General features: G+C 37.4%; 1 protein-coding gene across 5 annotated transcripts; it reads left to right on the top strand.

Moving 5' to 3' along the window:
* Positions 1–803: 803 nt before the first annotated feature.
* On the top strand, positions 804–23,192 carry SF3B1 (splicing factor 3b subunit 1). 5 transcript variants are annotated; one of them, XM_083842990.1, is made up of 25 exons: positions 805–961; positions 6,020–6,186; positions 7,438–7,539; positions 8,195–8,309; positions 10,096–10,175; positions 11,354–11,521; positions 11,709–11,943; positions 12,723–12,935; positions 13,327–13,448; positions 14,146–14,343; positions 14,435–14,536; positions 15,293–15,472; positions 15,920–16,006; positions 16,153–16,423; positions 16,692–16,837; positions 16,925–17,071; positions 17,243–17,368; positions 17,774–17,995; positions 18,234–18,416; positions 18,508–18,619; positions 18,706–18,826; positions 19,290–19,421; positions 20,306–20,578; positions 21,071–21,287; positions 22,565–23,192. In XM_083842990.1, the coding sequence occupies exons 1-25, from the start codon at positions 934–936 to the stop codon at positions 22,721–22,723; spliced, it is 3,906 nt and encodes a 1,301-aa protein (XP_083699116.1). In that variant the 5' UTR covers positions 805–933; the 3' UTR covers positions 22,724–23,192. The 5 variants fall into 5 exon arrangements, 4 of the variants coding, with proteins under 4 accessions (XP_083699119.1, XP_083699118.1, XP_083699116.1 ...); XM_083842991.1 differs by lacking the exons at positions 805–961; positions 6,020–6,186; positions 7,438–7,539; positions 8,195–8,309 and adding an exon at positions 8,330–9,779; XR_014586474.1 differs by lacking the exons at positions 13,327–13,448; positions 14,146–14,343; positions 14,435–14,536; ... (12 more) ...; positions 21,071–21,287; positions 22,565–23,192 and adding an exon at positions 8,496–9,779 and having other exon boundaries at positions 804–961; positions 12,723–12,902.
* Positions 23,193–24,469: the final 1,277 nt, after the last annotated feature.

Genomic DNA, 24,469 nt, shown 5'->3' with positions numbered 1-24,469 from the left:
CTAAGCATTACAAAGCAAAGACAGACAGACATAAAATCAACTGATCTTTACACACGTGTTCACACACACAACCTTGTCTTTATCTAGGAGAATCTTCAAAAAGCTGTGAAGTTTAATAATGGGAATGATTTGTGAGTACTGAGTTTTAGTGTCACACATTTACCTCCCTTTTCACAAATAATTTAAGTTTTACCTTATCGGATGTTCTCAAGTTGGCTAAAAAGTCGTTTCACTTTCCTTGTAGCAGTGGCTGTTGAGAAGATTAGAAACTTGGCAGGCGTACAGTACAACTGCGTGATAGTGAATAGTTTATACAAAATGACACGTTACACTGCATGTTATGAAATATTAGTGTATTGTGTGCTTAAGCAATGACAGACTTTGGCTTACATTTTGTGGTCTGCCTTGTTGTTTTACCTCAGCTTTTGCTCACTGCTGCTAAACGCAGGGAGAACAAATGAGAACAAACGAGCTGTCACAACACCTGGGCGTTTGGGTGTAAGCAGAAGAACCCCGCTCTTGGGATATGTGTATGTCACATCAGAATAAGGTCTGGGAACAGAACTAGTTTCCCACCCGAGGTGCAGAAGCTGCCTGCCGGCTGCTACCACCCCGCAGCCGCACTGCCGCCTCCCGCTGACTTTCCCGCTCAGCGCCCCCGTCCCTGCCCGTTGCCGCCACCTCCTCGCCGCGCTCTCATTGGCCGGAGGGGCTGTCCGTCAGGAAATGGGCGGGACTCAGGCTCAGGCCCGCGGCCCCGCTAACCGCCGGGCTGGCGGCTCCACGCCGCCGCCACTGCGCACGCGCAAGGCACCACCGCCCTGCGGGCCGCGGCCCGGCCGGCAGCCGCGCCTGCGCACTCCTTCTTCCTCCCCGGAACGGAAGTGGCGAGGCCGGCCCAGTTCCGCCTCGGCGTTGTTGGCGCTGCACAAAATGGCGAAGATCGCCAAAACCCACGAAGGTAAAAAGTCCTCGGGGGGCCGTCGCGGCGCCTTTCTCCTCGTCCCCGCCTCAGAAGCGCGCTTCTCCTTGCCGCTAAGCCGTGGCCGGCGCCGCTCCGGGGCCGGGGAGCGGCCGGGCGGGCTCCCCCCGCGGCGGCCGGGCCCTGCCCGTAATGGCGGCGCCTCCCGCTCCCCGGGGCCGCTGCCGTCCAGGCCGGCCGCGCGCCCCGTCCCGGGGGAGCCTGCCCGGCGGCGCCGTGCTGTCGTGAGGGGAGTGCCCCCGGAGGGGAGCGAGCAGCCGGGGGGATCGGTCGTCCTTTGACGGGCTGCGTGCCTGCCCTCGCCGCTGCGGGCAGCTCCTTACATGAATCGGAGCCTTGTTGTGGGGCAGCCTGCTTGTCCTGCGCTTATATATCTTAGAACAAGCAAAAACAGTTCTCGGAATTGCCTTGCTTCTCTGCCCTTGCTTTTGTACCTTTTTTTTCCTCCATGTTTCTGTGAATGTTAGGTCACGTGACATGTTTTCTGTGACTTCACGGCCTTAATTCCCTAACCAAAACCCACCTTTGGCCATGGGCTGTGCGGTGTGAGAGTGGGCAGGGTGCCCAGCTAGTCAGCGCCTTTGGTGGCGCTAAGTTCGGCATTAAAAAAAATTTCCCTAACGGAGAGGTATGATCTCCTGGGGAAGCCAGGTTAATACAGTCTTTAGCACTGCACACTTGATAAGAGTTCATGGATAAAGAAATGCTTAAGTAGTTGCCTTTGCATTTTTACGTTTAAGCAAAGTTGTTTCTTTTTAGCATTCCAGGATTTTTTTTAGAATTTCTAGTCTTTTGTTTATATGCTATAACATGCATGAGGTTTCTAAAAGATACTACCCAAGTATTACCCATCACAGTGTTCTGTCTTTCCTATTAGCTAAAGAGCTTTTAATAATAATATAATTTATTTTTTTTAAATTACTTGTAGAATGAAGCAAACTGTGGTCAATTGAACCGAATGAAAATATTTACACACTCGCAGTTGCACATGCTAACAAGTTAGGGTTGCATTAGAACACATTTTAAGGGTTTTTTTAATATGCAGTTAAAAAAAGTAGAACTGGTAATGGTCATATCACTATATCTTTTCCCAATGCAGAAATACTAGTTGAACAGCTTGGTTATTTTTTCTTTTGAGTTCTGACCTCTTTCCTTTTTCAGTTCCAGACTGATTTTCCAGATAAAGAGTTGCATGTTACTGAATTGTTTTAGCAGATTTTTCATGTCTTTGTGGTCCTTGTTAGATACTTGTTGATTGATTTAAGACAACTTTAAAGAGATCTTAAACAGTTTCAGATTGTTTCAGCTGCATAGCTTAAAGGGGACTCCTTGTTTTGTTAGGCTGAAAAGTAATTTTAATTGGCTACTTAGAAAGTCTTAGTAAATACTTGAGTTTTGAATGCTGTCAACAGTAAGTTTTCATTTGCATCTTTTTTTCTTGCTTACAGAAAAAAAAAAAAAACCCCAACATCTCATAGAGCCTTAACGGGTAGGAAAATTTTAAGGTAGCTAGAAATAAGACTGCATAGGACAAGTTAAATGTGCAAAAATATGATAAGGCATGAAAAGAGAGAAACTGTGTACACTGTAAAATACTACTTTGGCACAGTGTCCTCTTTCTTTTTTCATGCTGAGTAGTGTCTTGCACTCCAGACATGTTTTAAGTGGACCATACTTGTAAGGGAATGGAGTACATGTTTTGAGAGAGGCTATTGTGATCTGGCTGTGAGCAAGGTATTTAGTGACTTCTAATTCAAATATGTTGTTTTGAGTAATATTCAACGTTTATGATACTTTTGAAATCAATGGCGCATGTTAAAGTTGCTTCTTTTAAAATACCAAAATATATTAACATGAAAATAATGAAATACAGAAAAGGATCAGTAGGATATTATCTTTTTTGTAATCCCACTCCCTTTACTGTTTCTCTGTGTTTTGGCTGAAGTGATGTCTCTGTTTTGGTCCTGGTTAATTAAATCATCAAACAAGTACTTTGCTTTTATACAGTGTTACTTTTAGCTTTTTCATTATTCTTTCTTTGTTTTCTTTGTATTTATGTGCTTTGGTAAATAGGGTGTGAGGTTTTCCAAGGAAATGACAGTTAGATCAAGGAATCTAAATAGGCTTTTTCCAGCCAAATACTTGATGCTTTCTAAACTTGCTATCAGCTACTCCTGTTTGCAGACCTTTAGACCTGGTTAAGGGGAGCTTGGGGCCCACTGAATGGGTGCTCTCTTCAAGGAGAGAGTAGCATTTATAGCCTTCACTGAGTTAATTGAAAATGATGGTGGCTCCAAGCGGGGGGGTGCTAATCCTGCAGGCCCTGTGCAGACTTTTTTATGGTATACATAACCCAGCAGGTTTTGATGTAAGAAAAAAAGAAGGTTCCTTGGGTGTAAACAGTTGTAGTTATTGTAATTTAAAGGGGGCCAATAAAAAATCAGATCTGTACACTCTTCAGTAAATAATAGCTACTTATTATATTGTTACTCATAATAGTAATACAATTATTATAAGAGCACATGGCATTAGTCTATAAGCTGTTGGTAAGAACCATTAGTAGGACAATATTTTTGTGTTATGTCCCTTTGTCCTGGAACTTCCACAGCTGTTCTAACAGCCTCTGCAGATGACTGGAGCCCTCAGACAGGCAAATCTCCGTGGCCCACCTTGCGCAGCAGGGTATTTATTGGCACTTTAGGTGGCTGAGCTATATGCTCAGGCTGATTCAGTGGATGGACAAGGAAGAGGATTTTAGGCAAGAAGTCGCTGTGCAATCAGGCCTTCATACACTGCTGAAGAGGCAGCATGTTGTTCCAGTAACTGCTTTTTAGAAGTAAGAATGCCATGGTAGCCTAAGAGCATTTGGTGCTAGCAGTGTCATTCAGGTAGTCCCTTTCACCCCAGTGCTGCATTGCAGCGGGCTGCAGACAGAACCAGGAATTTGATCTGTCCTTTGGAAGAAACAACCAGCCAGGAACACCTCACAAACCTGTGAGAAAAGTATTCCTTCGAGTTGTTTCGGTTCCATAATTATGTAATAAGACAACTTCACAAAAATGTAATGCTTAGGTGACGTTGGTTAACAGAATATGTGTGGTATGCCTCTGAGGATGAGGGGAGACATCTGTTAGCAAGCCTGGGATCCCTACTTCAGCATTAGTAGTTTCTTCTGGTATTCCTACAGAAATGTAACGTACTTGGGAGCAACATGTCTCCATCCTGGACTACCTGGAATTCCCTATGGCGTGTGAGATTTTATGAGGAGTTGAATGTAAGTACGGGCAGGATTCAGCAGGTGGTGAATTCTGGCCAGCAGTGTAGGGCTTTTGTCAGGCTCCAGCCTCTCAGGAGTTCTGGGCTTGTCAGGTACCGTGGGTTTCTGTAACACAGGTGACTGTTGAGGTTACTGTGTGCCGCGTGTCTGCAAAACTTTGCTGGGAGTCTGTAAGTGGCTGGAGCGAGGTTCTCCCTGCCAGCTGCTGTCATATTCTACTCTACATATCTTCTGTGCATGGCACTTTGGACTTCAGAAAAATACTTCTGCTTCTTTCTTTTCCTGTTAGACCACTGCAGGAATTGCAGGTTTTCTGCCAAGTTTACTGTTGTGAACTCAGTGTTTCTATCTGCCAGTCTTGCAGGCTCTTAATCCTTGTCTTTTTACTCGTAGCTAAAGATTTTTTTCAAGTAAAGCTGTGCATTCGGTTACCTCTGTACAAAGCATGCATTTATATAGGATGCGTAATTTGCCCTCCAGCGCTATTTGTGAGAAGAAAAGAACCCGGCCTTTACATCATGTCTTGAGGTTTACAGAGTTGGCAGTTTACTTGTAAAATAAGCAATTCTGCACTGCCATATTTCAATAAGTAAAAAAATAAAATAACCCTCAATTATGTTTACTGGTCTGAGGTTCAATATTTTGGGTTAGGAATGATATTATATTTATTTCATTTTAAAAATTGTTCTTACTGTAATTCTTCCCAGGTTTGTTAGCAGATGTTTTAGTATAGCATCTTTTGCAAGATACCGTAATGGAAAAACCTTGTGAAATTTATTCATTCTGGAAAAGGGAAATGAGCAACAATAGTAAATAACTTAGGGAAATATGCCAATATAAAAAAAAAAAAAATAAGAGGCAGTGCTACTTCAGATAGGGAAAGGGTGAATAACAGAATCATTGAGGTTGGAAGGGATTTTTTTGTGATAATTTAGTCCAGTCCTCCTGCTCAAGCATGATTCTTGTTGTTATTATTATTTATTTTTTTTTACCAAAGAAGTGCAACTCTTTTGTTTGGCAGAGAAAATAATTGTTTGGTCTACAGAAATTAATATTTTATAGATAATTGTCTTCATAAATCTATTGAATCAAGTACAAATGGAAACAGTAATTGTTTTTATGGGGTTGCGTGTGCCCTAATATACCTATGTCCAGATTACAATTGTTGAAGACAGTTGAATTACTGTAACTTATTTTCTTATTGCCTTACAGCAGGTAGGAGGAAGGCATGGTTAAACTTGCTTCCTTGTTTTTTGGGGTTACCAAGTTTATGTTGTTTCTGAAAGTACCAAATTTCCATGGTCAAAGACTGCCATTAGAGTTGATTAGTGTCAGATCCTGATATATTAAGAGTGGCAGAGCTCTTTTTTGTCCAGTTTGAAAAAGCGTTTTTAATCAGAGAATTAGATTAATTGAGAAAGCATTTTGTTGATGTAGTGTTGAGAAATATTACTGGTGTAAATTACCTTCTCTGCTATCTCTGTTGGAAGATGGGATGTTAATCTTAGCGGGTTTGAATGGTTTGCTTCAGCCTGTACAGCAGATACAGTCAGTGCTGGATAATATTACAACTTGAGGAAAATCTGCTTTACATACGTTGTGATTTTATAGTTTTGTATGATAGTTTTTTTCTTATTTATTTAGAGGTGGACTTCAGAATTGGGTGGATAAACTCAGTTTGGTGTATGTAGTGACATGAGCATTGCATTTGGTATGTCTGTGTGTAAAAAGACCTAAGACTTTTGGTGTTTTTATCCTAGATATTGAAGCACAAATTCGAGAAATTCAAGGAAAAAAGCCTGCTCTTGATGAAGCACAAGGAGTAGGCCTTGATTCCACAGGATATTATGATCAAGAAATCTATGGTGGCAGTGACAGCAGGTTTGCTGGATATGTAACTTCTATTGCAGCAACTGAATTGGAAGATGTAAGTGATTTTACTTATTTAAGGAATGGATTCTAAGTATTCTGGTGTTTATTTGGGGTAATTTTTAATAGCAGTTACTGAAGCAAAAGCAGGTATTTTTGTTAAAGCCATACTGGGCAAAACATGTCTTAGCCTGGAAGTTCATCAGGTCTAAGTCTGGCTTGTACTTCATGAAATGTGCTTTGGATGTCACGTAGCTCCAAGAGAAGCCAAAAAGTTATGGTCTGGTACTTAATTAGTATTTTAGCTGTGATTAGAATAGTTAACTTTGTTCTGTCATTGCTGCCAAGATGAAAAAATCTAATAAAACCTGGCTCAAAATGTTTAAGTGACTATTTTGAAATGCAGTAGAAATATTAATTTTCAGCACTTTTTTTTTTGAATTGGCTTTTTCCATTGTCTTGTTTTTCTAATGTATCCCGACAGTAATACTACTGTATGCTTATTTTTAATGTTAAACACATGACCACATCTTCAGTTTCAAGAGCAGTCAAACTACAGTTCTGACCTTAAATATATACAAGCATGTATGTATTACGCTGATTAAATTACATTTTTAAGAGGATGGAAGAATATTTTTGTTGTGTAGTGTTTGCCATTTGAAGACTTCTAGGAATTTGAATTCCTTAATTAAATTTCCATTGAGCATTTCACTGAAATCATAGTTCTAAGAGCAATTTTTCTTTTGGATTGCTGTAAATTAAAGCACAGAAATTGGCTATTAATATGATGAAATAGCAAAAGCATCTTGCACATTCTGTATACTTGTAACGTTCTCAACCACAATGGCAATAACTAAATTAACAGTACTCTAATATATTTCTGAATCTCTTCCTGTTTCTAAAGTGTTTTTTTAGGGCTATTAACTGAAATTTTGTTTTATATTTGTCTGGACTTTAAGAAAAAAATGGTGTACACCATTTTTTCCATAACAATTAGAAAATTACATCAATAGTGCTGATTTGAAATACTTTTTGTAAAACTAGTGAAGATAGCATTTTTGAGTAAATGTAGCATGTTTACTGAGTCTTGTAGGGAAGAAGATAAACGTTTCCAAATCCCTAAAATGTCATCTGGCTAAGCAGTTGTTTTGGGGGAATTATACAATAAGCTGTATGAAAAGGATTGCTAAGTTTGGAGTAAATATTCTAACTGTCCGTTTTCATCTTGTCTGTAACTGCAGCATGTTAATTTGACATTATCTTAATCCAGTATCAATGTGACAAATTTGCCACGTCTTTCTGCTGACAGGATGATGATGACTACCCTTCTACAAGCTTGCTTGGCCAGAAGAAGCCAGGATACCATGCTCCAGTGGCATTGCTTAATGACATCCCGCAGTCAACTGAACAGGTACATCTTAAGGCACAATAAAATACTGTTTTAGGTCTTAAGAGAAGTATTAGTGTTTCGACACCAGGTCTTGTCTTCTGGAAATACAGGATGTCTATAAAGCATTATGGTATTTTAATTTTGCTATAAGCTTGTCACTGCTGTACTTACAGGGTGGTAAAAATTGGCATTTCTGCACTTAAAGATGATGTGTGCATATACACTAAACCATTAAAAAAGTGTAGATTAGACAATTTAAAAATGAAAATAGATGGAATATCTTAATGTCTGTTATACTTCTATTTTTGTGAAGAAAATGTAATCACTTAGGTTTTATATTCCTAAGGTATTTTTCTTTGAAACTTAAAAACATACAAACTTGTGTTAGGTCTTAACACAAAAAGCAGAGGAAAGGCTTACAGCATGAAATGCTTTGGAAGCAAATGAATGTGCTGCTTAAAGTAAATTTGTTTCAGAAGTTAGTTGATCAAAAATCTCTTGTTTAAAAAAAGAGAAAATTCCAGTTACAGAAGTAAAATTTATAGTTGTCTAGTATTTTGACATTCCTACTTAGTTGTGATTTAAAATAAATTAGTAATACTGAGTACAGGCTAATGGTAACCAGATGTTTTTCATGTTCTTCCTGTGTGACTAACCAGCTTTTTTCTGGTTTTAGTATGATCCTTTTGCAGAACACCGTCCGCAAAAGATTGCAGATCGGGAAGATGAGTACAAAAAGCACAGGCGGATGATGATAATTTCCCCTGAGCGTCTTGATCCTTTTGCAGATGGTAATTTGTTTTGACTTTTCTATACCCTCTATGAAATTTGTTGTTTTAAACTGTCTTTAGCCCTTTGATTTCTGTTGGCATGCTTATAAGCCTAGTTTTGTTTTTAAACATCCCCTTTTTGTAGAGATTGGGTTGAAAACCTAGATACCATATTCTTCGTCTTTGTAATACAAGTTTTCTTTCCAGGTAGAAGGACAAGAAAATAATGAGCCATTGCCATAGAAACACAAAGGGTTAAAGGTTTATCTTTTCATTTTGTTTTGGGTTGTGCATTATACTTGAACAACTTGTGTAATGAGTGCTCAAAGTCTTTCATTCCAAGTAATAGATTTACAGGGTTATGCTTTTGAAGTACTAGTTCTCATAATAGAGCACCTAATTCTTACCATCTTATGTAAACTTAGGTGGTATAGCTAAAAGAAACAAAAGCATATTACAAGACTTGGATACTATTAATAGTTCAAGTCTGTTCTGATAATTTTAGAATGCAAGTCAGGAAAAGGGGTTTAGTGGGTCTCAAGTGAGTGAGTTTCACATGTGGAAATAAGGTGCCTGTTGGCTTAAAATTAGCAGCTGTTTTGCAGGTTTTACAAATTAGAGTTTCAGCCTGCATGAATTAGTAGGGATATTAATTATTTTACTTGCTTAATTGTAATTGATATAAACATGTATTGTCAGAATTCACAGGCCCATACTAACTGTCCTTAATTTCTTTCCTACAGCAGTACTGCTATATGCCAGTCCTGTCTGCATTCTTAAGGGTGCAGTTCAACACATCCTGTGTAGATTATGGTGAAAAAGTATTCCAAAGGAAAGTCCTATCAAAGCTAGTGTCAGAATGACACAGCCAATTGGGCAATGATCTTCAGCATAGAAATGTTTAAGAATTTTATTTTTTTCCTAAATTATAATGCTATACCACTTGTATAGCAAATGTGCACATTCTTCTTAAAGAATAGTGTTTATCTTGACAAGTCTTAATTTTTACAAAGTTGGGCTTCTTGTAAAGTGTTTAAAAGATTACTTAACTCAAGATACACAGCATAAAACAACATATGGTATACAATCCCATTACCTGTGAGTATCATTGTGGTGGTATATGTACTGTATTACATTCCAATCCCAATCGCAACTGTACTTTGAGAAGAGGGGGAAAGTGACATCAGACATTTTTTTGGGATTTTTTTGAAATGAAGCCCTTTTACAATATGACATTGGAAGATCTGGGAGGCGTGTCCTGATTTGTCAAACTTATAAATGGGTCTTTATGATAAAACATTTTAAACATTATTTAGGTATGCAATAGTTATTTATAGTCAGATAACAACTAGGATTTAACAGCTTACACAAGGTAATGTTTTGAATATAAATATATTTCCAAAGTGTTACTAATGGTAAAGAGATAATTTTCTAGGCTTCTATTCTGCTGCTTGAAGTCAGAACTGCTGATGGAGACAAAGGCACGAAAGTGTACGTATTCCGGATTAGCAACCCAGGAACCCATCACTTCTGAAGACTCTTAACTGTGTTGCCATTTTATCATATATATCTGCTTTAAAATATTTGTTTGAAACTGCAGTAGATATGTTTGTGTTCAAACAGGTTAAATTGATCAGCAAACTGAATAAACGTAAGATACAAGTAATTTTTAAAATTTTCAATCAAAAAGTAAAATTAAATGATCATGGAATAATATAAAATTAGAGCAGGACAGTAGAAAAATTCAATAGTTTCTGCTTATCCTGTACTCATTGTGCTCCATTCCTGTTGCTGTTCTCTTCTGCAGGAGGGAAGACACCAGATCCTAAAATGAATGCCAGAACATACATGGATGTCATGCGTGAACAGCATTTAACAAAAGAAGAGGTGTGCATGGGGAGGGATTTGCATTTGAACTTGATTTCATTTTACGGCCTTTGAAATGACAAAAAGAACAGTGGGAACATTCTGTTGCCTTTTTCTTGACCTAAGTCTTTTTTCTTTGAAGAATCCCGTCTTTCACATTTTGAAAGTCCAGTTGACCTTAAAGACTGGAAAACATCTGTTCTGTATAATACCTAGAGAGTGGAGGGAGAAATGGTCTCAGTATGAATTTTTTATACCACTTGGACTTGTTTATTTTCTTGCACAGGAGGAGACACAAAAACTGATAGTCATTGAGGGGTGTTCAGTGTCAGATTTGTTCTTGTGAGCTGTATGTAAAGAGAATCAAGGGAGGTTTTAAGTCTTTCCTTATTATGACAGATGTTGCAGTACCAAGAACTGCTGTGCGGTTAACGCTTAGTTTTAACGAAGGGAAATATTTAATTTTATCAAAGGGAAAATAAGTAAAATGCTTGATTCATGGCTTTTAGAAATTCATATTAATATTTAAAAAGAAGGTTGTAATACAATAAAAAATCCTTATATAATACCTATGGCACCATCTTATTAACTGGAGCAAGATCTTACAGTTCCAGTGACATCTATAGATGTATATTCGTTTAACCTAGTTGATAGACATTAAATGAGGAAATAATATATCATTTTGATAACGTTTCTGTCGTCTCACTGATAAGTGAAAACTAGTCTGTGTCAGAGTGCTGTTTTAGCAATGTTATTTCAGAATTTTAAATGAGAATTTCATGGTTTTTTATGTCACAAGGTATAACAAATTAACATATTTTCCAACTCATTTCTCTTTAATTTATTGAAGAGGAGCTCATTTGAAACAGACTGGTAATGATTTTAAGTCATGCATATGAGAGACAGAAATTGGTAGCACCTAAAAAAAAATTCTCAATGCATTTTTTCCTGCTATAATATGGGATTTTATAATAAATGAATTTTAAAACAGCCCTTCCAAACACAAAACAATGTCAGCATAGAATAATTTGAAAAGATAATAAACTTAAAATTAAATCAGAGTGGCTAATTGCATGTTGTTTGGGCAAAACTTCAAAAATACCATAAAAAGATACCTGATGCAACTGAAAGATCTTTTCTTAATGTCTGATCTGTAGAAGCCTTAAGAAACCTGTTTGTCTTTTTGTGTCCTTGAATAGAGAGAAATTAGGCAGCAGCTAGCTGAAAAAGCTAAAGCTGGAGAGCTTAAAGTCGTCAATGGAGCCTCATCTCAGCCACCTTCAAAACGCAAGCGGCGTTGGGATCAGACAGCTGATCAGACTCCTGGTGCTACACCTAAAAAATTATCCAGTTGGGATCAAGCAGAGGTAATAATCCACGTGTTCATCAATTTATCTATAGAAGACCTTATTAATGCTAGTCCTCTTGAATTTCAGAAGTTTCTTACTCTGCCAAGAAATATGTGCATGCGTGTGCACACAGAAAAGAAAAACATTAGTCTCTTACTGTGTATAGAATGAGAGAGAGAAATACTTTTGGTTTTGTCTTGTGTAGACTCCTGGACATACACCATCTCTGCGCTGGGATGAAACCCCAGGCCGCGCAAAGGGCAGCGAAACTCCTGGTGCCACCCCAGGCTCAAAAATATGGGATCCTACTCCCAGTCATACACCAGCAGGGGCTGCAACACCTGGACGGGACACACCTGGTCATGCAACACCAGGCCATGGAGGTGCCACTTCCAGCGCACGTAAAAATCGATGGGATGAAACACCTAAAACAGAAAGAGGTATTTATGGCAAAGCAGTCTTAAGAAGTTTTGAATGGCTAATGGTATTGGAATTTTCCAGCCTACACAAACAGTAGAAGCGAAAGGCAGACAAGAAATAAATACATTCTGACATCTAGTGGCTGATGTGAAGCGATGTTTTTGTTTGAGTTTGTAGCATTGGATTCTAATACCTTAGCACAAATCCGTGAAAGCAGCTCTGTTCAAAAAATTTATCACAATTTTGTGGTACGTCTAGTGACTGCTGCAGATTGGGATTTTAGTGAGTACTTAGGACATAATAAAGTAGCTTACATGGAATTGTTTTTGTGATACAATTTTGTGTGTGGTTTTTGAAGTGTTGAATTTTTTTTTGAAATCTTGCTTTAACACTGAAGTGAGTTTTGGAAGCATTTTTCTCCCCTGCCTTAATTTAAATGATGCTGACATGGCAGAGAACAATGAAACACTACTTAAATGTTTTATCAAGTGAGTGTGTAGAGTACTTTATTATCTACAACATCTTGATTTTTTTGTCTTTTTTTAGTATTTTATTTTTGCTAAGATTCAACAGGAACATGAGATACTTTTTCGTAAAATTAAATCCTCTGGATGTTTTTTGTGTGATGACTTTTCAGTATTCACTGAAAAAAAATCTGAACTTTTCTACTGTATTTGTTTATTTCATAATTGTTGGTTCATGTAGATATATGGATATTACCAATATCCAATTCTATTTTCACTATAGTTGAAACATACACTGTTCAGCTTTCTACAAAAAATATTTTGTTTTATTTTAGATACTCCAGGACACGGCAGTGGATGGGCTGAGACTCCTCGTACAGATAGAGGTGGTGATTCCATTGGTGAGACACCAACCCCAGGAGCAAGTAAAAGAAAGTCACGATGGGATGAAACACCTGCTAGCCAGATGGGTGGCAGCACTCCTGTGCTGACACCTGGCAAAACACCCATTGGTACACCAGCTATGAACATGGCAACTCCGACACCAGGTGAGCCCAGTTCATTCCCTAAGACTTCACTTCCTTACATGAAAATGAAGCATTTACCTTTATATCATATTTTGAAACAGTCTTTTGCCTAACGTGTTCTTCTGCGGGTATAAAAGCAGTCAGCATATGCTCAGTTTACCAGTTTACTTTTTTAAAAGCCCACAGCTAATCAGTTCTGTATGGTAATCAGGGCTCAAGTTATGGGTGTGTTCATGTTCAATCTTGTTGGTGAAGACACTGATAAAAGACTGTAAAAGTTTAATGTCTTAATTGGCTACAGTCTTGAAGTTCTGTGGGAACTTTGGCTCAAGAGAACGCCTAAAAGGTTAAGTAAACATATCTTCTGCATGTGCAAGTTTTCTTAACTCCTCGTTTTCTAATTTGAATATAGGTCATATCATGAGCATGACTCCTGAACAGCTGCAGGCTTGGCGTTGGGAGAGGGAAATTGATGAGAGAAATAGACCACTGTCTGATGAGGAATTGGACGCTATGTTCCCAGAAGGATATAAGGTAATTCATCTGAAGTAAAATACAGCAGGCCATGGTGGTTTTTTTTCTGCCAGAGGATATGGATTTTCTTCTTTTTAAACAAGTTGTCCAATACGTAGAATATTTCACAGTAAGTATAGATTCTAGTTAGTAAATTCATGTAGACATTTGGTTGGTTCAGTTGCTTGTTTACTGTAAATCTATTAGAAAGGGAGAAACTTTTTGGTTTGAAAGGCCAGTCCTTATTCTGCTTCTTAATGGCAGGAGTGCTTGTTAAAGTCAGAAATGAAGCCCAGACATGGTAAGACAAAAGAGAGTTACAAATTCTAAGCTGGCAAATAAATGATGTTGATATAAATACTGAAGTGCTTTTTTAAAAATACTTCTGTAAAGAGAGTTTAAGTTTATTATCCACGCTCTCCTTAGTGCAAGTGTGCTTTCTTCTGAAATAATTGTCAACACACAGTAAGCACAAATAGGAACTATCATGCTGAATTTGTTTATATCGCTGAATATTAAATCTGATGTATGCAATAACACACAGATCTACAAATGACTAAACCTGTATGTTCTATTTTTATTTGCTTTGCATTTGATGCATTCCTCCCTTTGTATCTGCTGGGGTAAAATAAATTCTCTGCCTTGCAGGCTGTAGAGATTCTCCTTTAGGTTTGTGTTGTGGTGTGGTTTTTAACATATTTAATTCCTCCTTCGGTAGGTTCTTCCCCCGCCAGCTGGGTATGTACCCATTCGCACTCCAGCCCGTAAGCTTACAGCAACTCCAACGCCTTTGGGTGGTATGACTGGATTCCACATGCAAACGGAAGACCGTACTATGAAGAGCGTCAATGACCAGCCATCTGGCAATCTTCCTTTCCTAAAACCAGATGATATCCAATACTTTGATAAACTTCTGGTAAATGCGATTTCATTTATGCTGTTTAAAGTTGCCTGATCTTTTTTGAACTTGTAGCAATGCCTATTAATTTGTCTGGATTTATTTGTAGGTTGATGTTGATGAGTCAACTCTGAGTCCTGAAGAACAGAAGGAGAGGAAGATAATGAAATTACTTCTGAAAATAAAGAATGGCACGCCTCCCATGAGAAAGGTAAGATTAATTATCATATGTATTCTTACCACTCCAATTTTCAAAAATATGCATTTATTTTCACACTTAGTTTCAGACTACTGTTGTTACTCCTGCAGTCCATGAGATTCTCTTAAAAATCTCGTAAATTTGGAGAGCTGTTTAGTGCTTTCTCCCTCTATACATGTACAGCTTTTTTTGTCCTTCTGTGTATTTGGTTTTAGCTGCTCTTTGTATGGTAATGTCAGTCACTAAATATCATATGATGGCTTATAGAATATTTTGCAATTATGAGAAGCCAGTTTTATAGTGCTTTTTCATTACAGGCCTTTGTAATTTTCTGGATTTTGCTTGTTAAATTGGCAGTGTGGCTCTTACTCAAGTTTCTGGCTTGCGCAGCATGTAATAAATTAGCAGCATTTTCTGCACAGTTGTACTCTAAATAACCTAAGCACCAAGCTGCGTAGATGCAAGGAAGTGCTGTCTAAAAGAATTTTCAGGTGGTACTATTTTTGTATTATATTAGACCAGGATCGTGCTTTTCATAAAAACTGAACGTCAGAGAGAGAAAATCTCGGTGTTTTTCTTGATGCATTTATGTAAAAACAAATGCAGCATAAAATCGTTTGAAAAAGTTTAGCAGTGGTAGGAAGAAGTATTTTGAAACCTGTGGTTACAATAGATTACATTTTAACTTGGCTAATGTCTACTTGCTTTGTTAGTATTGTTTCCTTAGTTTAACTGACAGGCTGTTTGATTTTTTTACTTTTTTTTTAGGCTGCTTTGCGACAAATTACTGATAAAGCTCGGGAGTTTGGTGCAGGACCATTGTTTAACCAGATTCTGCCTCTGCTGATGTCACCAACGCTTGAAGATCAGGAGCGTCACTTGCTTGTCAAAGTCATAGACAGAATTCTCTACAAACTGGATGATTTGGTCCGACCATATGTACACAAGGTCTGTTGAAGTTCGCTATTTCATCTTTGATTAGTTCTTTTTGATCACTGCTGGGAGAAACGTAAGGTCTATTTGCATAGCTGAAAACTGTTTTTTATAAACCTACATATTTCTTCAGATGAGTTTCAAAATCTCTTGTAGTGTGATCCAAGTATGAGCTTTGCATTATTAAGGCCTGATGTTAAAATGATAAATGCACACTTGGGAGGGAGAGGGAGGATTTTACATGATCTAGGTAGCATCTGTAGGCCAGGTTCCTCAGAGACAGCTGTGAAAAAGTGTAACATTTGATTTTTTTTTTTTTTTTTTTTTTTCCTGGTCATCATAGAGCTTAAAGCTTGGATCCATGGAATTACCTGAGCTTCATGGAATCTTCATTTTCTTATTAGGACCAGAAATTCTCCTTAATGCATTCATAAATGGTAATGTTTTTCTTATTTTTTTCAGATCCTTGTTGTCATTGAACCACTGCTGATTGATGAAGACTATTATGCCAGAGTGGAAGGCAGAGAAATTATTTCAAACTTGGCGAAGGTAATAAAGTTGCTTTCTTCAGTGAGATCGTGAGTTGGGGAGTTAGCTTATATATACTTACATAGAGCTTATATAGAGTCATGGCAGAAAAATTAACTGTGCTGTTAATAAATACAATCCATGTGTTCTGTATATTTTTCTTTTAGGCTGCTGGTTTGGCAACAATGATCTCTACAATGCGTCCTGATATTGATAACATGGATGAATATGTCCGAAACACAACAGCTCGAGCCTTTGCTGTTGTTGCCTCTGCTTTGGGCATTCCTTCTCTGTTACCGTTCTTGAAAGCTGTCTGTAAAAGCAAAAAGTCCTGGCAGGCTAGGCATACTGGCATCAAGATTGTGCAGCAAATTGCTATTCTTATGGGTTGTGCTATCTTGCCTCATCTCAGGAGCTTGGTTGAAATTATTGAACATGGTAGGTTCTGCCTTCCCTGGGTAAGATTTTGTTTTTCTTTATTTTTTGTCTTTGGAATTTGTCTTTTGTGTTGTGGTGAGGCAAAAGGATATTAAGGTCCTTGTTTTGTATGTTCTTTTGACACTGGTAAATAATTCAGCTGCCTCTGAAAGAGGAATAGTGGTTTAATTTTCCCAAAAATAAGTTTCTCTCTTTTTTACTGTCTATGTATTTTTGTTATTTTGAGTTTAAGATACAAGAAGTGGTCCTCAATGCTACTGTTTTACAGGTCTTGTGGATGAACAGCAGAAAGTTCGTACCATCAGTGCTTTGGCTATTGCTGCTTTGGCTGAGGCAGCTACTCCCTATGGTATTGAATCATTTGATTCTGTTCTGAAGCCTTTATGGAAGGGTATACGTCAACACAGAGGAAAGGTATGTCTAAAATACTTCCTTTTAGTTTGAATTGAAATGAGCGTGTGTCTTTTGTAACTCATTGGAGATATTTCTTCTTTTCAATAGGGTTTGGCTGCCTTTTTGAAGGCTATTGGTTATTTGATCCCACTTATGGATGCTGAGTATGCGAACTATTACACCAGAGAAGTCATGCTAATTCTTATCAGAGAGTTCCAGTCTCCTGATGAAGAGATGAAAAAAATTGTATTGAAGGTACATCAGAATTAATTGTTCATACACTGACAGTGCAAGATACTAAAATGATCAACTCTGAATGCTTAGCATTGACATTGAATATGTATATTCGTCCTTTTCTTTAAAATAAAACCAAAACACCACAAACCCTACACAGAATTAAAATTGTTGTATTTTATTTCCTGCCAGGTGGTCAAGCAGTGTTGTGGTACGGATGGTGTTGAAGCAAACTACATTAAAACGGAGATCTTGCCACCATTTTTCAAACACTTTTGGCAGCACAGAATGGCATTGGACAGGAGAAATTACAGACAGGTATTTTAGTTGGAAAATTACAGTAAAACAGAATTCATGTTAGGTTGTTCATTCAGCCTAAATGCTTTCTTCTGTGTCTTGTATGTCCTGTGATGGAAATGTGTTTGGAATAGTGGTTTAGAAGGTGCATAGCTTGAAGGTTTGTAAACTGCTAGAGGGCTACAGTAGCTATACAGGCGCATCACTTTTTTTGTGTGTGTGTACTACTGCATTTTTACTGTTTTCCTAGATGGAACCTGTTTTGAATTTACCACTCGTAACTTCTTTCTGAAAAAGATTTCCACTGAAATGAAATTGGAAACCAGCATAGTGCTGTTTCTCCTCTTCAGACAAGGGAAATTTATTGTCAGTATTTAGAAAATAGATTTTAACAATGTTTCCTCACTTACCCTTTGTGTATTTCAGTTGGTTGATACAACAGTGGAGCTGGCAAATAAAGTTGGAGCAGCTGAAATTATTTCTAGAATTGTGGATGATCTGAAAGATGAGGCTGAGCAGTACAGAAAAATGGTCATGGAAACAATTGAAAAGATAATGGGAAATCTGGGTGCGGCAGACATTGATCATAAACTGGAAGAACAACTTATTGATGGTATCTTGTACGCCTTTCAAGAACAGACCACAGAGGTATGGGCAAGGGGTATTTAGTATTTGCTTGACTTTATTGGAAGGTAGCTCACTGTTACAGGGAAATGTATGCTTGTAAGCTATTTTTTAACCCTTGTACAGTGCTCTAATCAGTGGAATACAGATATTGGATCTAGAATGTTAGCACTTTAATAATAACAATTTTAGATGAAGGCAGATGTAATGAAAACACAATAGTGGCTTTGACCTAATTTTCCTTTGTTGTTTTAACACCCAGGATTCTGTGATGCTGAATGGTTTTGGCACAGTGGTTAATGCTCTAGGCAAAAGAGTTAAGCCCTACTTGCCACAAATCTGTGGTACTGTTTTGTGGCGTTTGAACAACAAATCGGCTAAAGTTCGGCAGCAGGCTGCTGACCTGATCTCTCGTACTGCAGTTGTCATGAAGACTTGTCAAGAGGTATTGTACTGACTTGCGTCAAATTTGCTATAGGATGTCATACTAATGAGAAGGACGGAAACAATCTCTAAATATCTTTACTTGGTTGTAGGAAAAACTGATGGGACATTTGGGAGTTGTGTTGTATGAGTACCTGGGTGAAGAATATCCTGAAGTATTGGGCAGCATACTTGGAGCGCTTAAGGCTATTGTGAATGTTATAGGTATGTTTGTGTATTGATTATGTGCCTATTCAAGAGTGAAATGAAAAGGCAGTGCAAAACCTAATATGCTTCTTTGGATTCAATAGGTATGCACAAGATGACACCACCTATCAAAGATCTGTTGCCACGGCTTACGCCTATTTTGAAGAACCGACATGAGAAAGTACAGGAGAATTGTATTGATCTTGTTGGGCGAATTGCAGACCGGTAAGCTGGCTACTAATAAAATTGATCATCTATGGAAGCAATTACTGTAGCAAAAGCTAAACTTGAATATCAGGTCTGGCATCTATTTTTTTGTTTGCTTGTTTTGTTTTTTTATTTCTTGATATTTGTTAAATTTTATTTTGAAAGTTGTGCATAATGCTTAAGATAAAATATTTTGCACATGATCTATTGAATGTATTGTAATTACATGTAATCATATTATCTATAAACATTTTGGAAGGAGTATATTGTCCGTGTCTTCAAATTTAAAACTTACTATGTAGCGTGCATTCTGTGTAAACTGTTAATCGGTGAAGGTCTGATGTTAAGGGATTCTTTCTTTAAGTAAATTCCTTAAATAGTGTCCCTGCGTTGATAGTGAATGAATAGGTGCTGCAGTTTGAGATTTTATTTTAAAACTTCTAGCATCACTGAAGAGGTAACTCATTTTATTCTCTTTCAGAGGTGCAGAATATGTTTCCGCAAGAGAATGGATGAGGATCTGCTTTGAACTGCTTGAATTATTAAAAGCTCACAAGAAGGCTATTCGAAGAGCCACAGTAAACACTTTTGGCTATATTGCGAAAGCTATTGGGTGAGTTAGGCTAATGCTTTATCCAATTCTACGCAAAATTACCTAACATAGCGATGATTGAATTTAATGGTAAGAAATATTTGAACTTCTTTTCTTCTAACATGTCAAATGTGTACACTTGATTTTTATTCATTTAGTAAGAGAATATAAACATATTCTTTATTAGCATATGGTGCTGCACTTTTGAACGTAATTTGTAGGCTAGCAAGGTTAGAATATAACTTGGTACTAAGAGCCATTTGTCTCCTCAAGTTTTGATAGTGTGATGCTCATTCAGACCCTCTGTATTCTTTCATAAACTCTACTTTAAACACTCTTATTTCTCTTAAATTGATGCTTCCTTCATTTGCAAAGGATTTTTTGACACTAAGGTGGTATTACAAGTCAGCAAATAGTAGAATGAAGTGTAATTCCCGTTTTTATGCATAGTCTTAAGTGAATGACCAATTGCTGATTTAAACAGAGCAAGTTACCAAGTAATGATATAACTGGGCTTTTCTACACCCAGTTGCCTATCTCTATCAAAGTCTTATTTGGAATTAACATGTATAATTGTGTACATGTTTGTAATTGCCTGTGGGATCAGAGTAATAGTGGGGAGGCTACTCATATGTCCCAGTTTGTTTGCAAACTAACTAGAGGCAGAACAAAAGCTAAGACTAGGGAAAGTATTAAAAAAAAAAAAGTTGGCTATGAAAAACACAAGGTCTTGCAGTCAATTGAGCTGTTTCAAAGTTTCATGGCTTATGGTGTTTCCCTGTTATTTTAATTCTTTGAAGAAAGGCTAAGCCATGTTCTTCCACAGTATTCTGTTTCAACCTCAGCTAACTTACCTACGTCCTCAGTGAATTTATTGACGTGGACATGCATATTATCTCTTCCAGACCTCATGATGTATTGGCTACACTGCTAAATAACTTGAAAGTACAGGAAAGACAGAACAGAGTATGTACTACAGTAGCAATTGCTATTGTAGCTGAAACATGCTCCCCTTTCACAGTGCTGCCTGCACTCATGAATGAATACAGAGTTCCAGAACTGAATGTCCAGAATGGTGTGTTAAAATCTCTTTCTTTCCTGTTTGAATACATTGGAGAGATGGGGAAAGATTACATTTATGCTGTTACACCATTGCTTGAGGATGCTTTAATGGACAGGTGAGTACGCTACTTTCTCTTCTTTCTGCCTGTGGTACAGTTAGCCATAGTCGTTTGTTAAGCATATAGCTGGGTCTTAACAGTCGCAAATATGCACGTTGTCCTTGTTAGCTTTTTTGTTCAAAGTGACCAGCATGATTTGGGACCCATTGTCTGCAAATAATTTAGATTATATACTTCTATTTTTCTAATGCTTTTGAAGATTAAAATGATACAAGCATCTTAAGTGGGACAGGACTTGCTATATTCAAACAGCTTCTGATCATTTCTATTGTTAGTACCTTCGCGGAATTATAACACAATATTTTGTCAGAAAATTGTCTTTATTAAATTAACTGAGTTTTGGTTACTGTGCCTCTTATTGCCAGTAGATGTGGGTTAAAAGCATATATTACTGCTTTCAAAGTAGTTAGCGAAAAGAAACGTGATGCTTGTGTCCAATTACATTGTTTCTAAGTATAATTTATTAACAGACCATTGTTTTCTTTCCAGGGATCTTGTACACAGGCAGACAGCCAGTGCCGTGGTGCAGCACATGTCTCTTGGTGTCTATGGGTTTGGCTGTGAAGATTCTCTTAATCATTTGTTAAATTACGTATGGCCTAATGTGTTTGAAACCTCCCCACACGTCATTCAGGCAGTTATGGGAGCTCTGGAGGGCCTCAGAGTTGCTATTGGTCCGTGCAGAATGTTGCAGTATTGTTTACAGGTATGTCATAATGTATGTTGGGATAGTAGAGACAGCAGTTGTCAGGCAGGCTTCACTTCAGAAGACAAAAAGTCAGCTCAAGGAGACTTCCAGCAAAGGAAAACAGTCTGGATTCTCATCTCTTTAAAGTATTTAAACGTGGCATCCTGTACCAATGAGTTTGATAATGGCAACTTGAAGTAAACACTGATTTTTGTGTAGTGAGATAACTGATTATATTGAAGAACTTGCATAGAAATAAGTAACAATATAAATTGACTAAAAAAGGTCTCTGACTTGTAAAAGTGGAAGCGTGCAAGCTTGAGAACACTAAATAATGAATGGGGAATAAATAAGTAGTCCAAAAAGTTAGGAAAACAAGTAACAAGTGAGATTAATAACAGAAGATAGCATTGATATTACATCAACGTTATTTGCTGTTAACCAAGTAAAATAGTAAGTAATTTAAAACCACTGAAATGCAAAGCACTAGAAAACAGTGCTTGGAACAGAATTTGTACCATTACAACAGTGCTAGTTAGCCCGACTTCTGTGAGTATGTGGAAGTAAAATGTGAAGGCTCCTTTTCTGTGTATTTGTGCGTAACAGTTCTTGCTGCATTGGGTGTAGAATTTAAACACATGACAGATGAGAAGCAAGGATGAATGTAGTGCAGATCAGTGTAGAGATGGTGTGACTGCATTTTATTAATTGGTAGATATGGAATTTAACTCTGTGCTTTTTCAAGTAGGGTCCTCAGTACAAACATACTAACATCAGTAGGAAGGTGAAAGTTCCATAAGAAGTCTCTTGTGCAGTGCTTTTTTTGCTCATTTTATATGTATTTTCTTAGTTTGTAAAAACACTAGAAGGAAGTTCTACATTCTGCTCATTTTTTTTATGTTTAAGAATCATTTATCCCCTGTATTTCTATCTAGTGCTCTCTACAGAATTAAATCACAGGTAATGGAGCCAAAGATAAGATTAAATTCCAAATGAACACACTGCAGCTGACTTTAATTCCTTTTTTTTTTTTATGGAAAAGTAGAGGTAGATCTAGTGGAATTTCTTCCTGCAGGAGGAAAAAACACTTTCAGATATAAGAAAATAATTTCTTAGTACTTGCTGGTTTATATAGTCACAACATTGGGAATGACATGTTTATTGCACTTTCTTTGTTATAACTGATGTTAATTGTTATCAGTGTTTTTCAAATACTTATTGTATAAAACTTGGTTAAATTTAATAACATACATTTAGAACTTAAGCTTTTAATAAAACTTTGTTTTGTTTTGTAGGGTTTGTTTCACCCTGCCCGGAAAGTCAGAGATGTCTACTGGAAGATTTATAATTCCATCTATATTGGATCACAGGATGCTCTGATAGCACATTATCCAAGAATCTATAATGATGAAAAGAACACCTACATTCGTTATGAGCTTGACTACATCTTATAATCTTCTTGTTCTGTTGTTTGTGTTTAATGCACAGCTGTTCTTCACTTAAATGCTTCAGATTTGATGATGTACAATTTTAAAATATTGGAGATCAGTATAGAGCTGGTCAGAGGCAGAGCTAGGAATCCAGTAGCATGATTTTTTAAATATGTCCTTGTTTTTGATGTTAAACAGTTAAAGCCAGTAGTGACCAAGAAAACAGTGATTACAATGTACTGGAGGGATTTCATTTTGGATTCATCTTTATGAAGATTTAGATTTCATTCCTTGTGTTTAAAGGGGTTGTTTATTTGAGAAATAAACATTTGTGTATAAAAAATAATTCCAGTGTGGTTTTTGGACAGAGGGACTTGTAAAACGAGTCTCTGATGGATTTAAGTATTTGTTTATGTAATAAATAGGTGGCATAAAACATTTTAACCCTTTTTGTCATCCCCTAGCTTTTGAATAAATAAGAAAATTATACAAACTGTAGTAAATGTGTGTATCTTTGTCATGCAATAATGAAGCTGTACTCTGGCAGACAGTTGCAGTAGTGGTAGTTTGTTTTCATGGAAAAAGTAGTGTTTGTTTGCTTGTTATTGTTTCATCTGCAGTATCCTGGTTGTAGGGTTGATTAGTTTATCACCATTTTCAAAAAGTAGTTTATTAGTAATTGCTGTGTGTGCATCAATTGCATGACTTAGGTATGTTGATCACATTTAGCATGTCTTCAGGCATGTACAGCTGTATAAAATGCCAAGTAATATTTATAGGCTGTGCTGTAATTCCTATACAGATTTAGGGAAGTCACATCCCCAGCACCTGAGATGAGGTGATTTTTAAGTGTGTGACATAGTGAATGCTGATGTTGTCAGTTTGAGATAAGGAAAGCATCTTATTTCCTCATTTGTTTGTTTCTTCTTCTCCTGTGCATGTACTCAAGAGAAAGAAAACATAAAAGGCAGCCTGGTATTTGACACTATGCCAAAGAAAGCACATGCTTAAATCAGTCTGGTAGTGTTGTACAGTATCCACATGTTTATTATAAGAAAACAAAAGGTATGTCAGGCATATTGTTTTGTTTGTCCCTTATTCAAGTTAGGTGATTAATCTCTCTCACCTACTTCAGTGGTATGTTGTTAGCTGACTTTGCTGTTTTACATAAATGTGAGGTTCTTTACCTGTTCAGCATATAAGAAAATTCCACACTATCTCTCAAGGCCTAAGTTTTTGTTAAGGGGTTGGGATGGTGCAACAACAGCTTGGAGCCTTGTTGTTTATTAAGGTACTAATTTGTTAAGAACTGAAAAACATGCTTTTTTTCTTTTCTCTAGAAGTGTGCTTTATTCTAAAAATTATTAGGTGGAAACAGTGGTAATTTCTTCAAGACTATAGTTGAACTGTTCCCTGGGAGAGAATAACATATGCATTCTAGTCTTTCTAGTGCTGCTGTCTCACTTAATAATGTTGTTTGTTTTATAGATGGCCTGTCATCTTCACTTCAGTAGTTCGGCAGGATAAGACAGGGTAAGTGCCAGTGGAGAGTGTGGCAGGTGGAAACGAAACGCTGTTTTTTGAGAGGCTAGCCAAAATAGAGCTCTGATACAGGCAGGATATAATTGTGACTCATGACTTCTAGTTGTGTTATCAGCAAAACAGTTTTAAAAAGAGTCAAATAGTAGAAGTTTTCTAGTAGGAGGGAGGGGAGTAACTAAAGCTTTTTGTGTCTCGCAACCTCTTCATGTGACTCTCAAAAGCCTTTTC

Source organism: Anser anser, assembly GCF_964211835.1.
Source record: "Anser anser genome assembly, chromosome: 6".
Taxonomy (NCBI): domain Eukaryota; kingdom Metazoa; phylum Chordata; class Aves; order Anseriformes; family Anatidae; genus Anser; species Anser anser.
Note: the sequence above shows the minus strand (reverse complement) of the source record. Positions and strands in the feature narration are given on the sequence as shown.

What these genes read in the sequence shown, in the direction of transcription:
- SF3B1 (XM_083842990.1), top strand. Translation starts at nt 934, where the DNA reads ATGGCGAAGATCGCCAAAACCCACGAAG. An exon ending in GCACGCCTCCCATGAGAAAG is followed by an intron (nt 14,537 to 15,292) that starts GTAAGATTAATT and finishes CTTTTTTTTTAG; the next exon opens with GCTGCTTTGCGACAAATTAC. An exon ending in TTATTTCAAACTTGGCGAAG is followed by an intron (nt 16,007 to 16,152) that starts GTAATAAAGTTG and finishes TTTTTCTTTTAG; the next exon opens with GCTGCTGGTTTGGCAACAAT.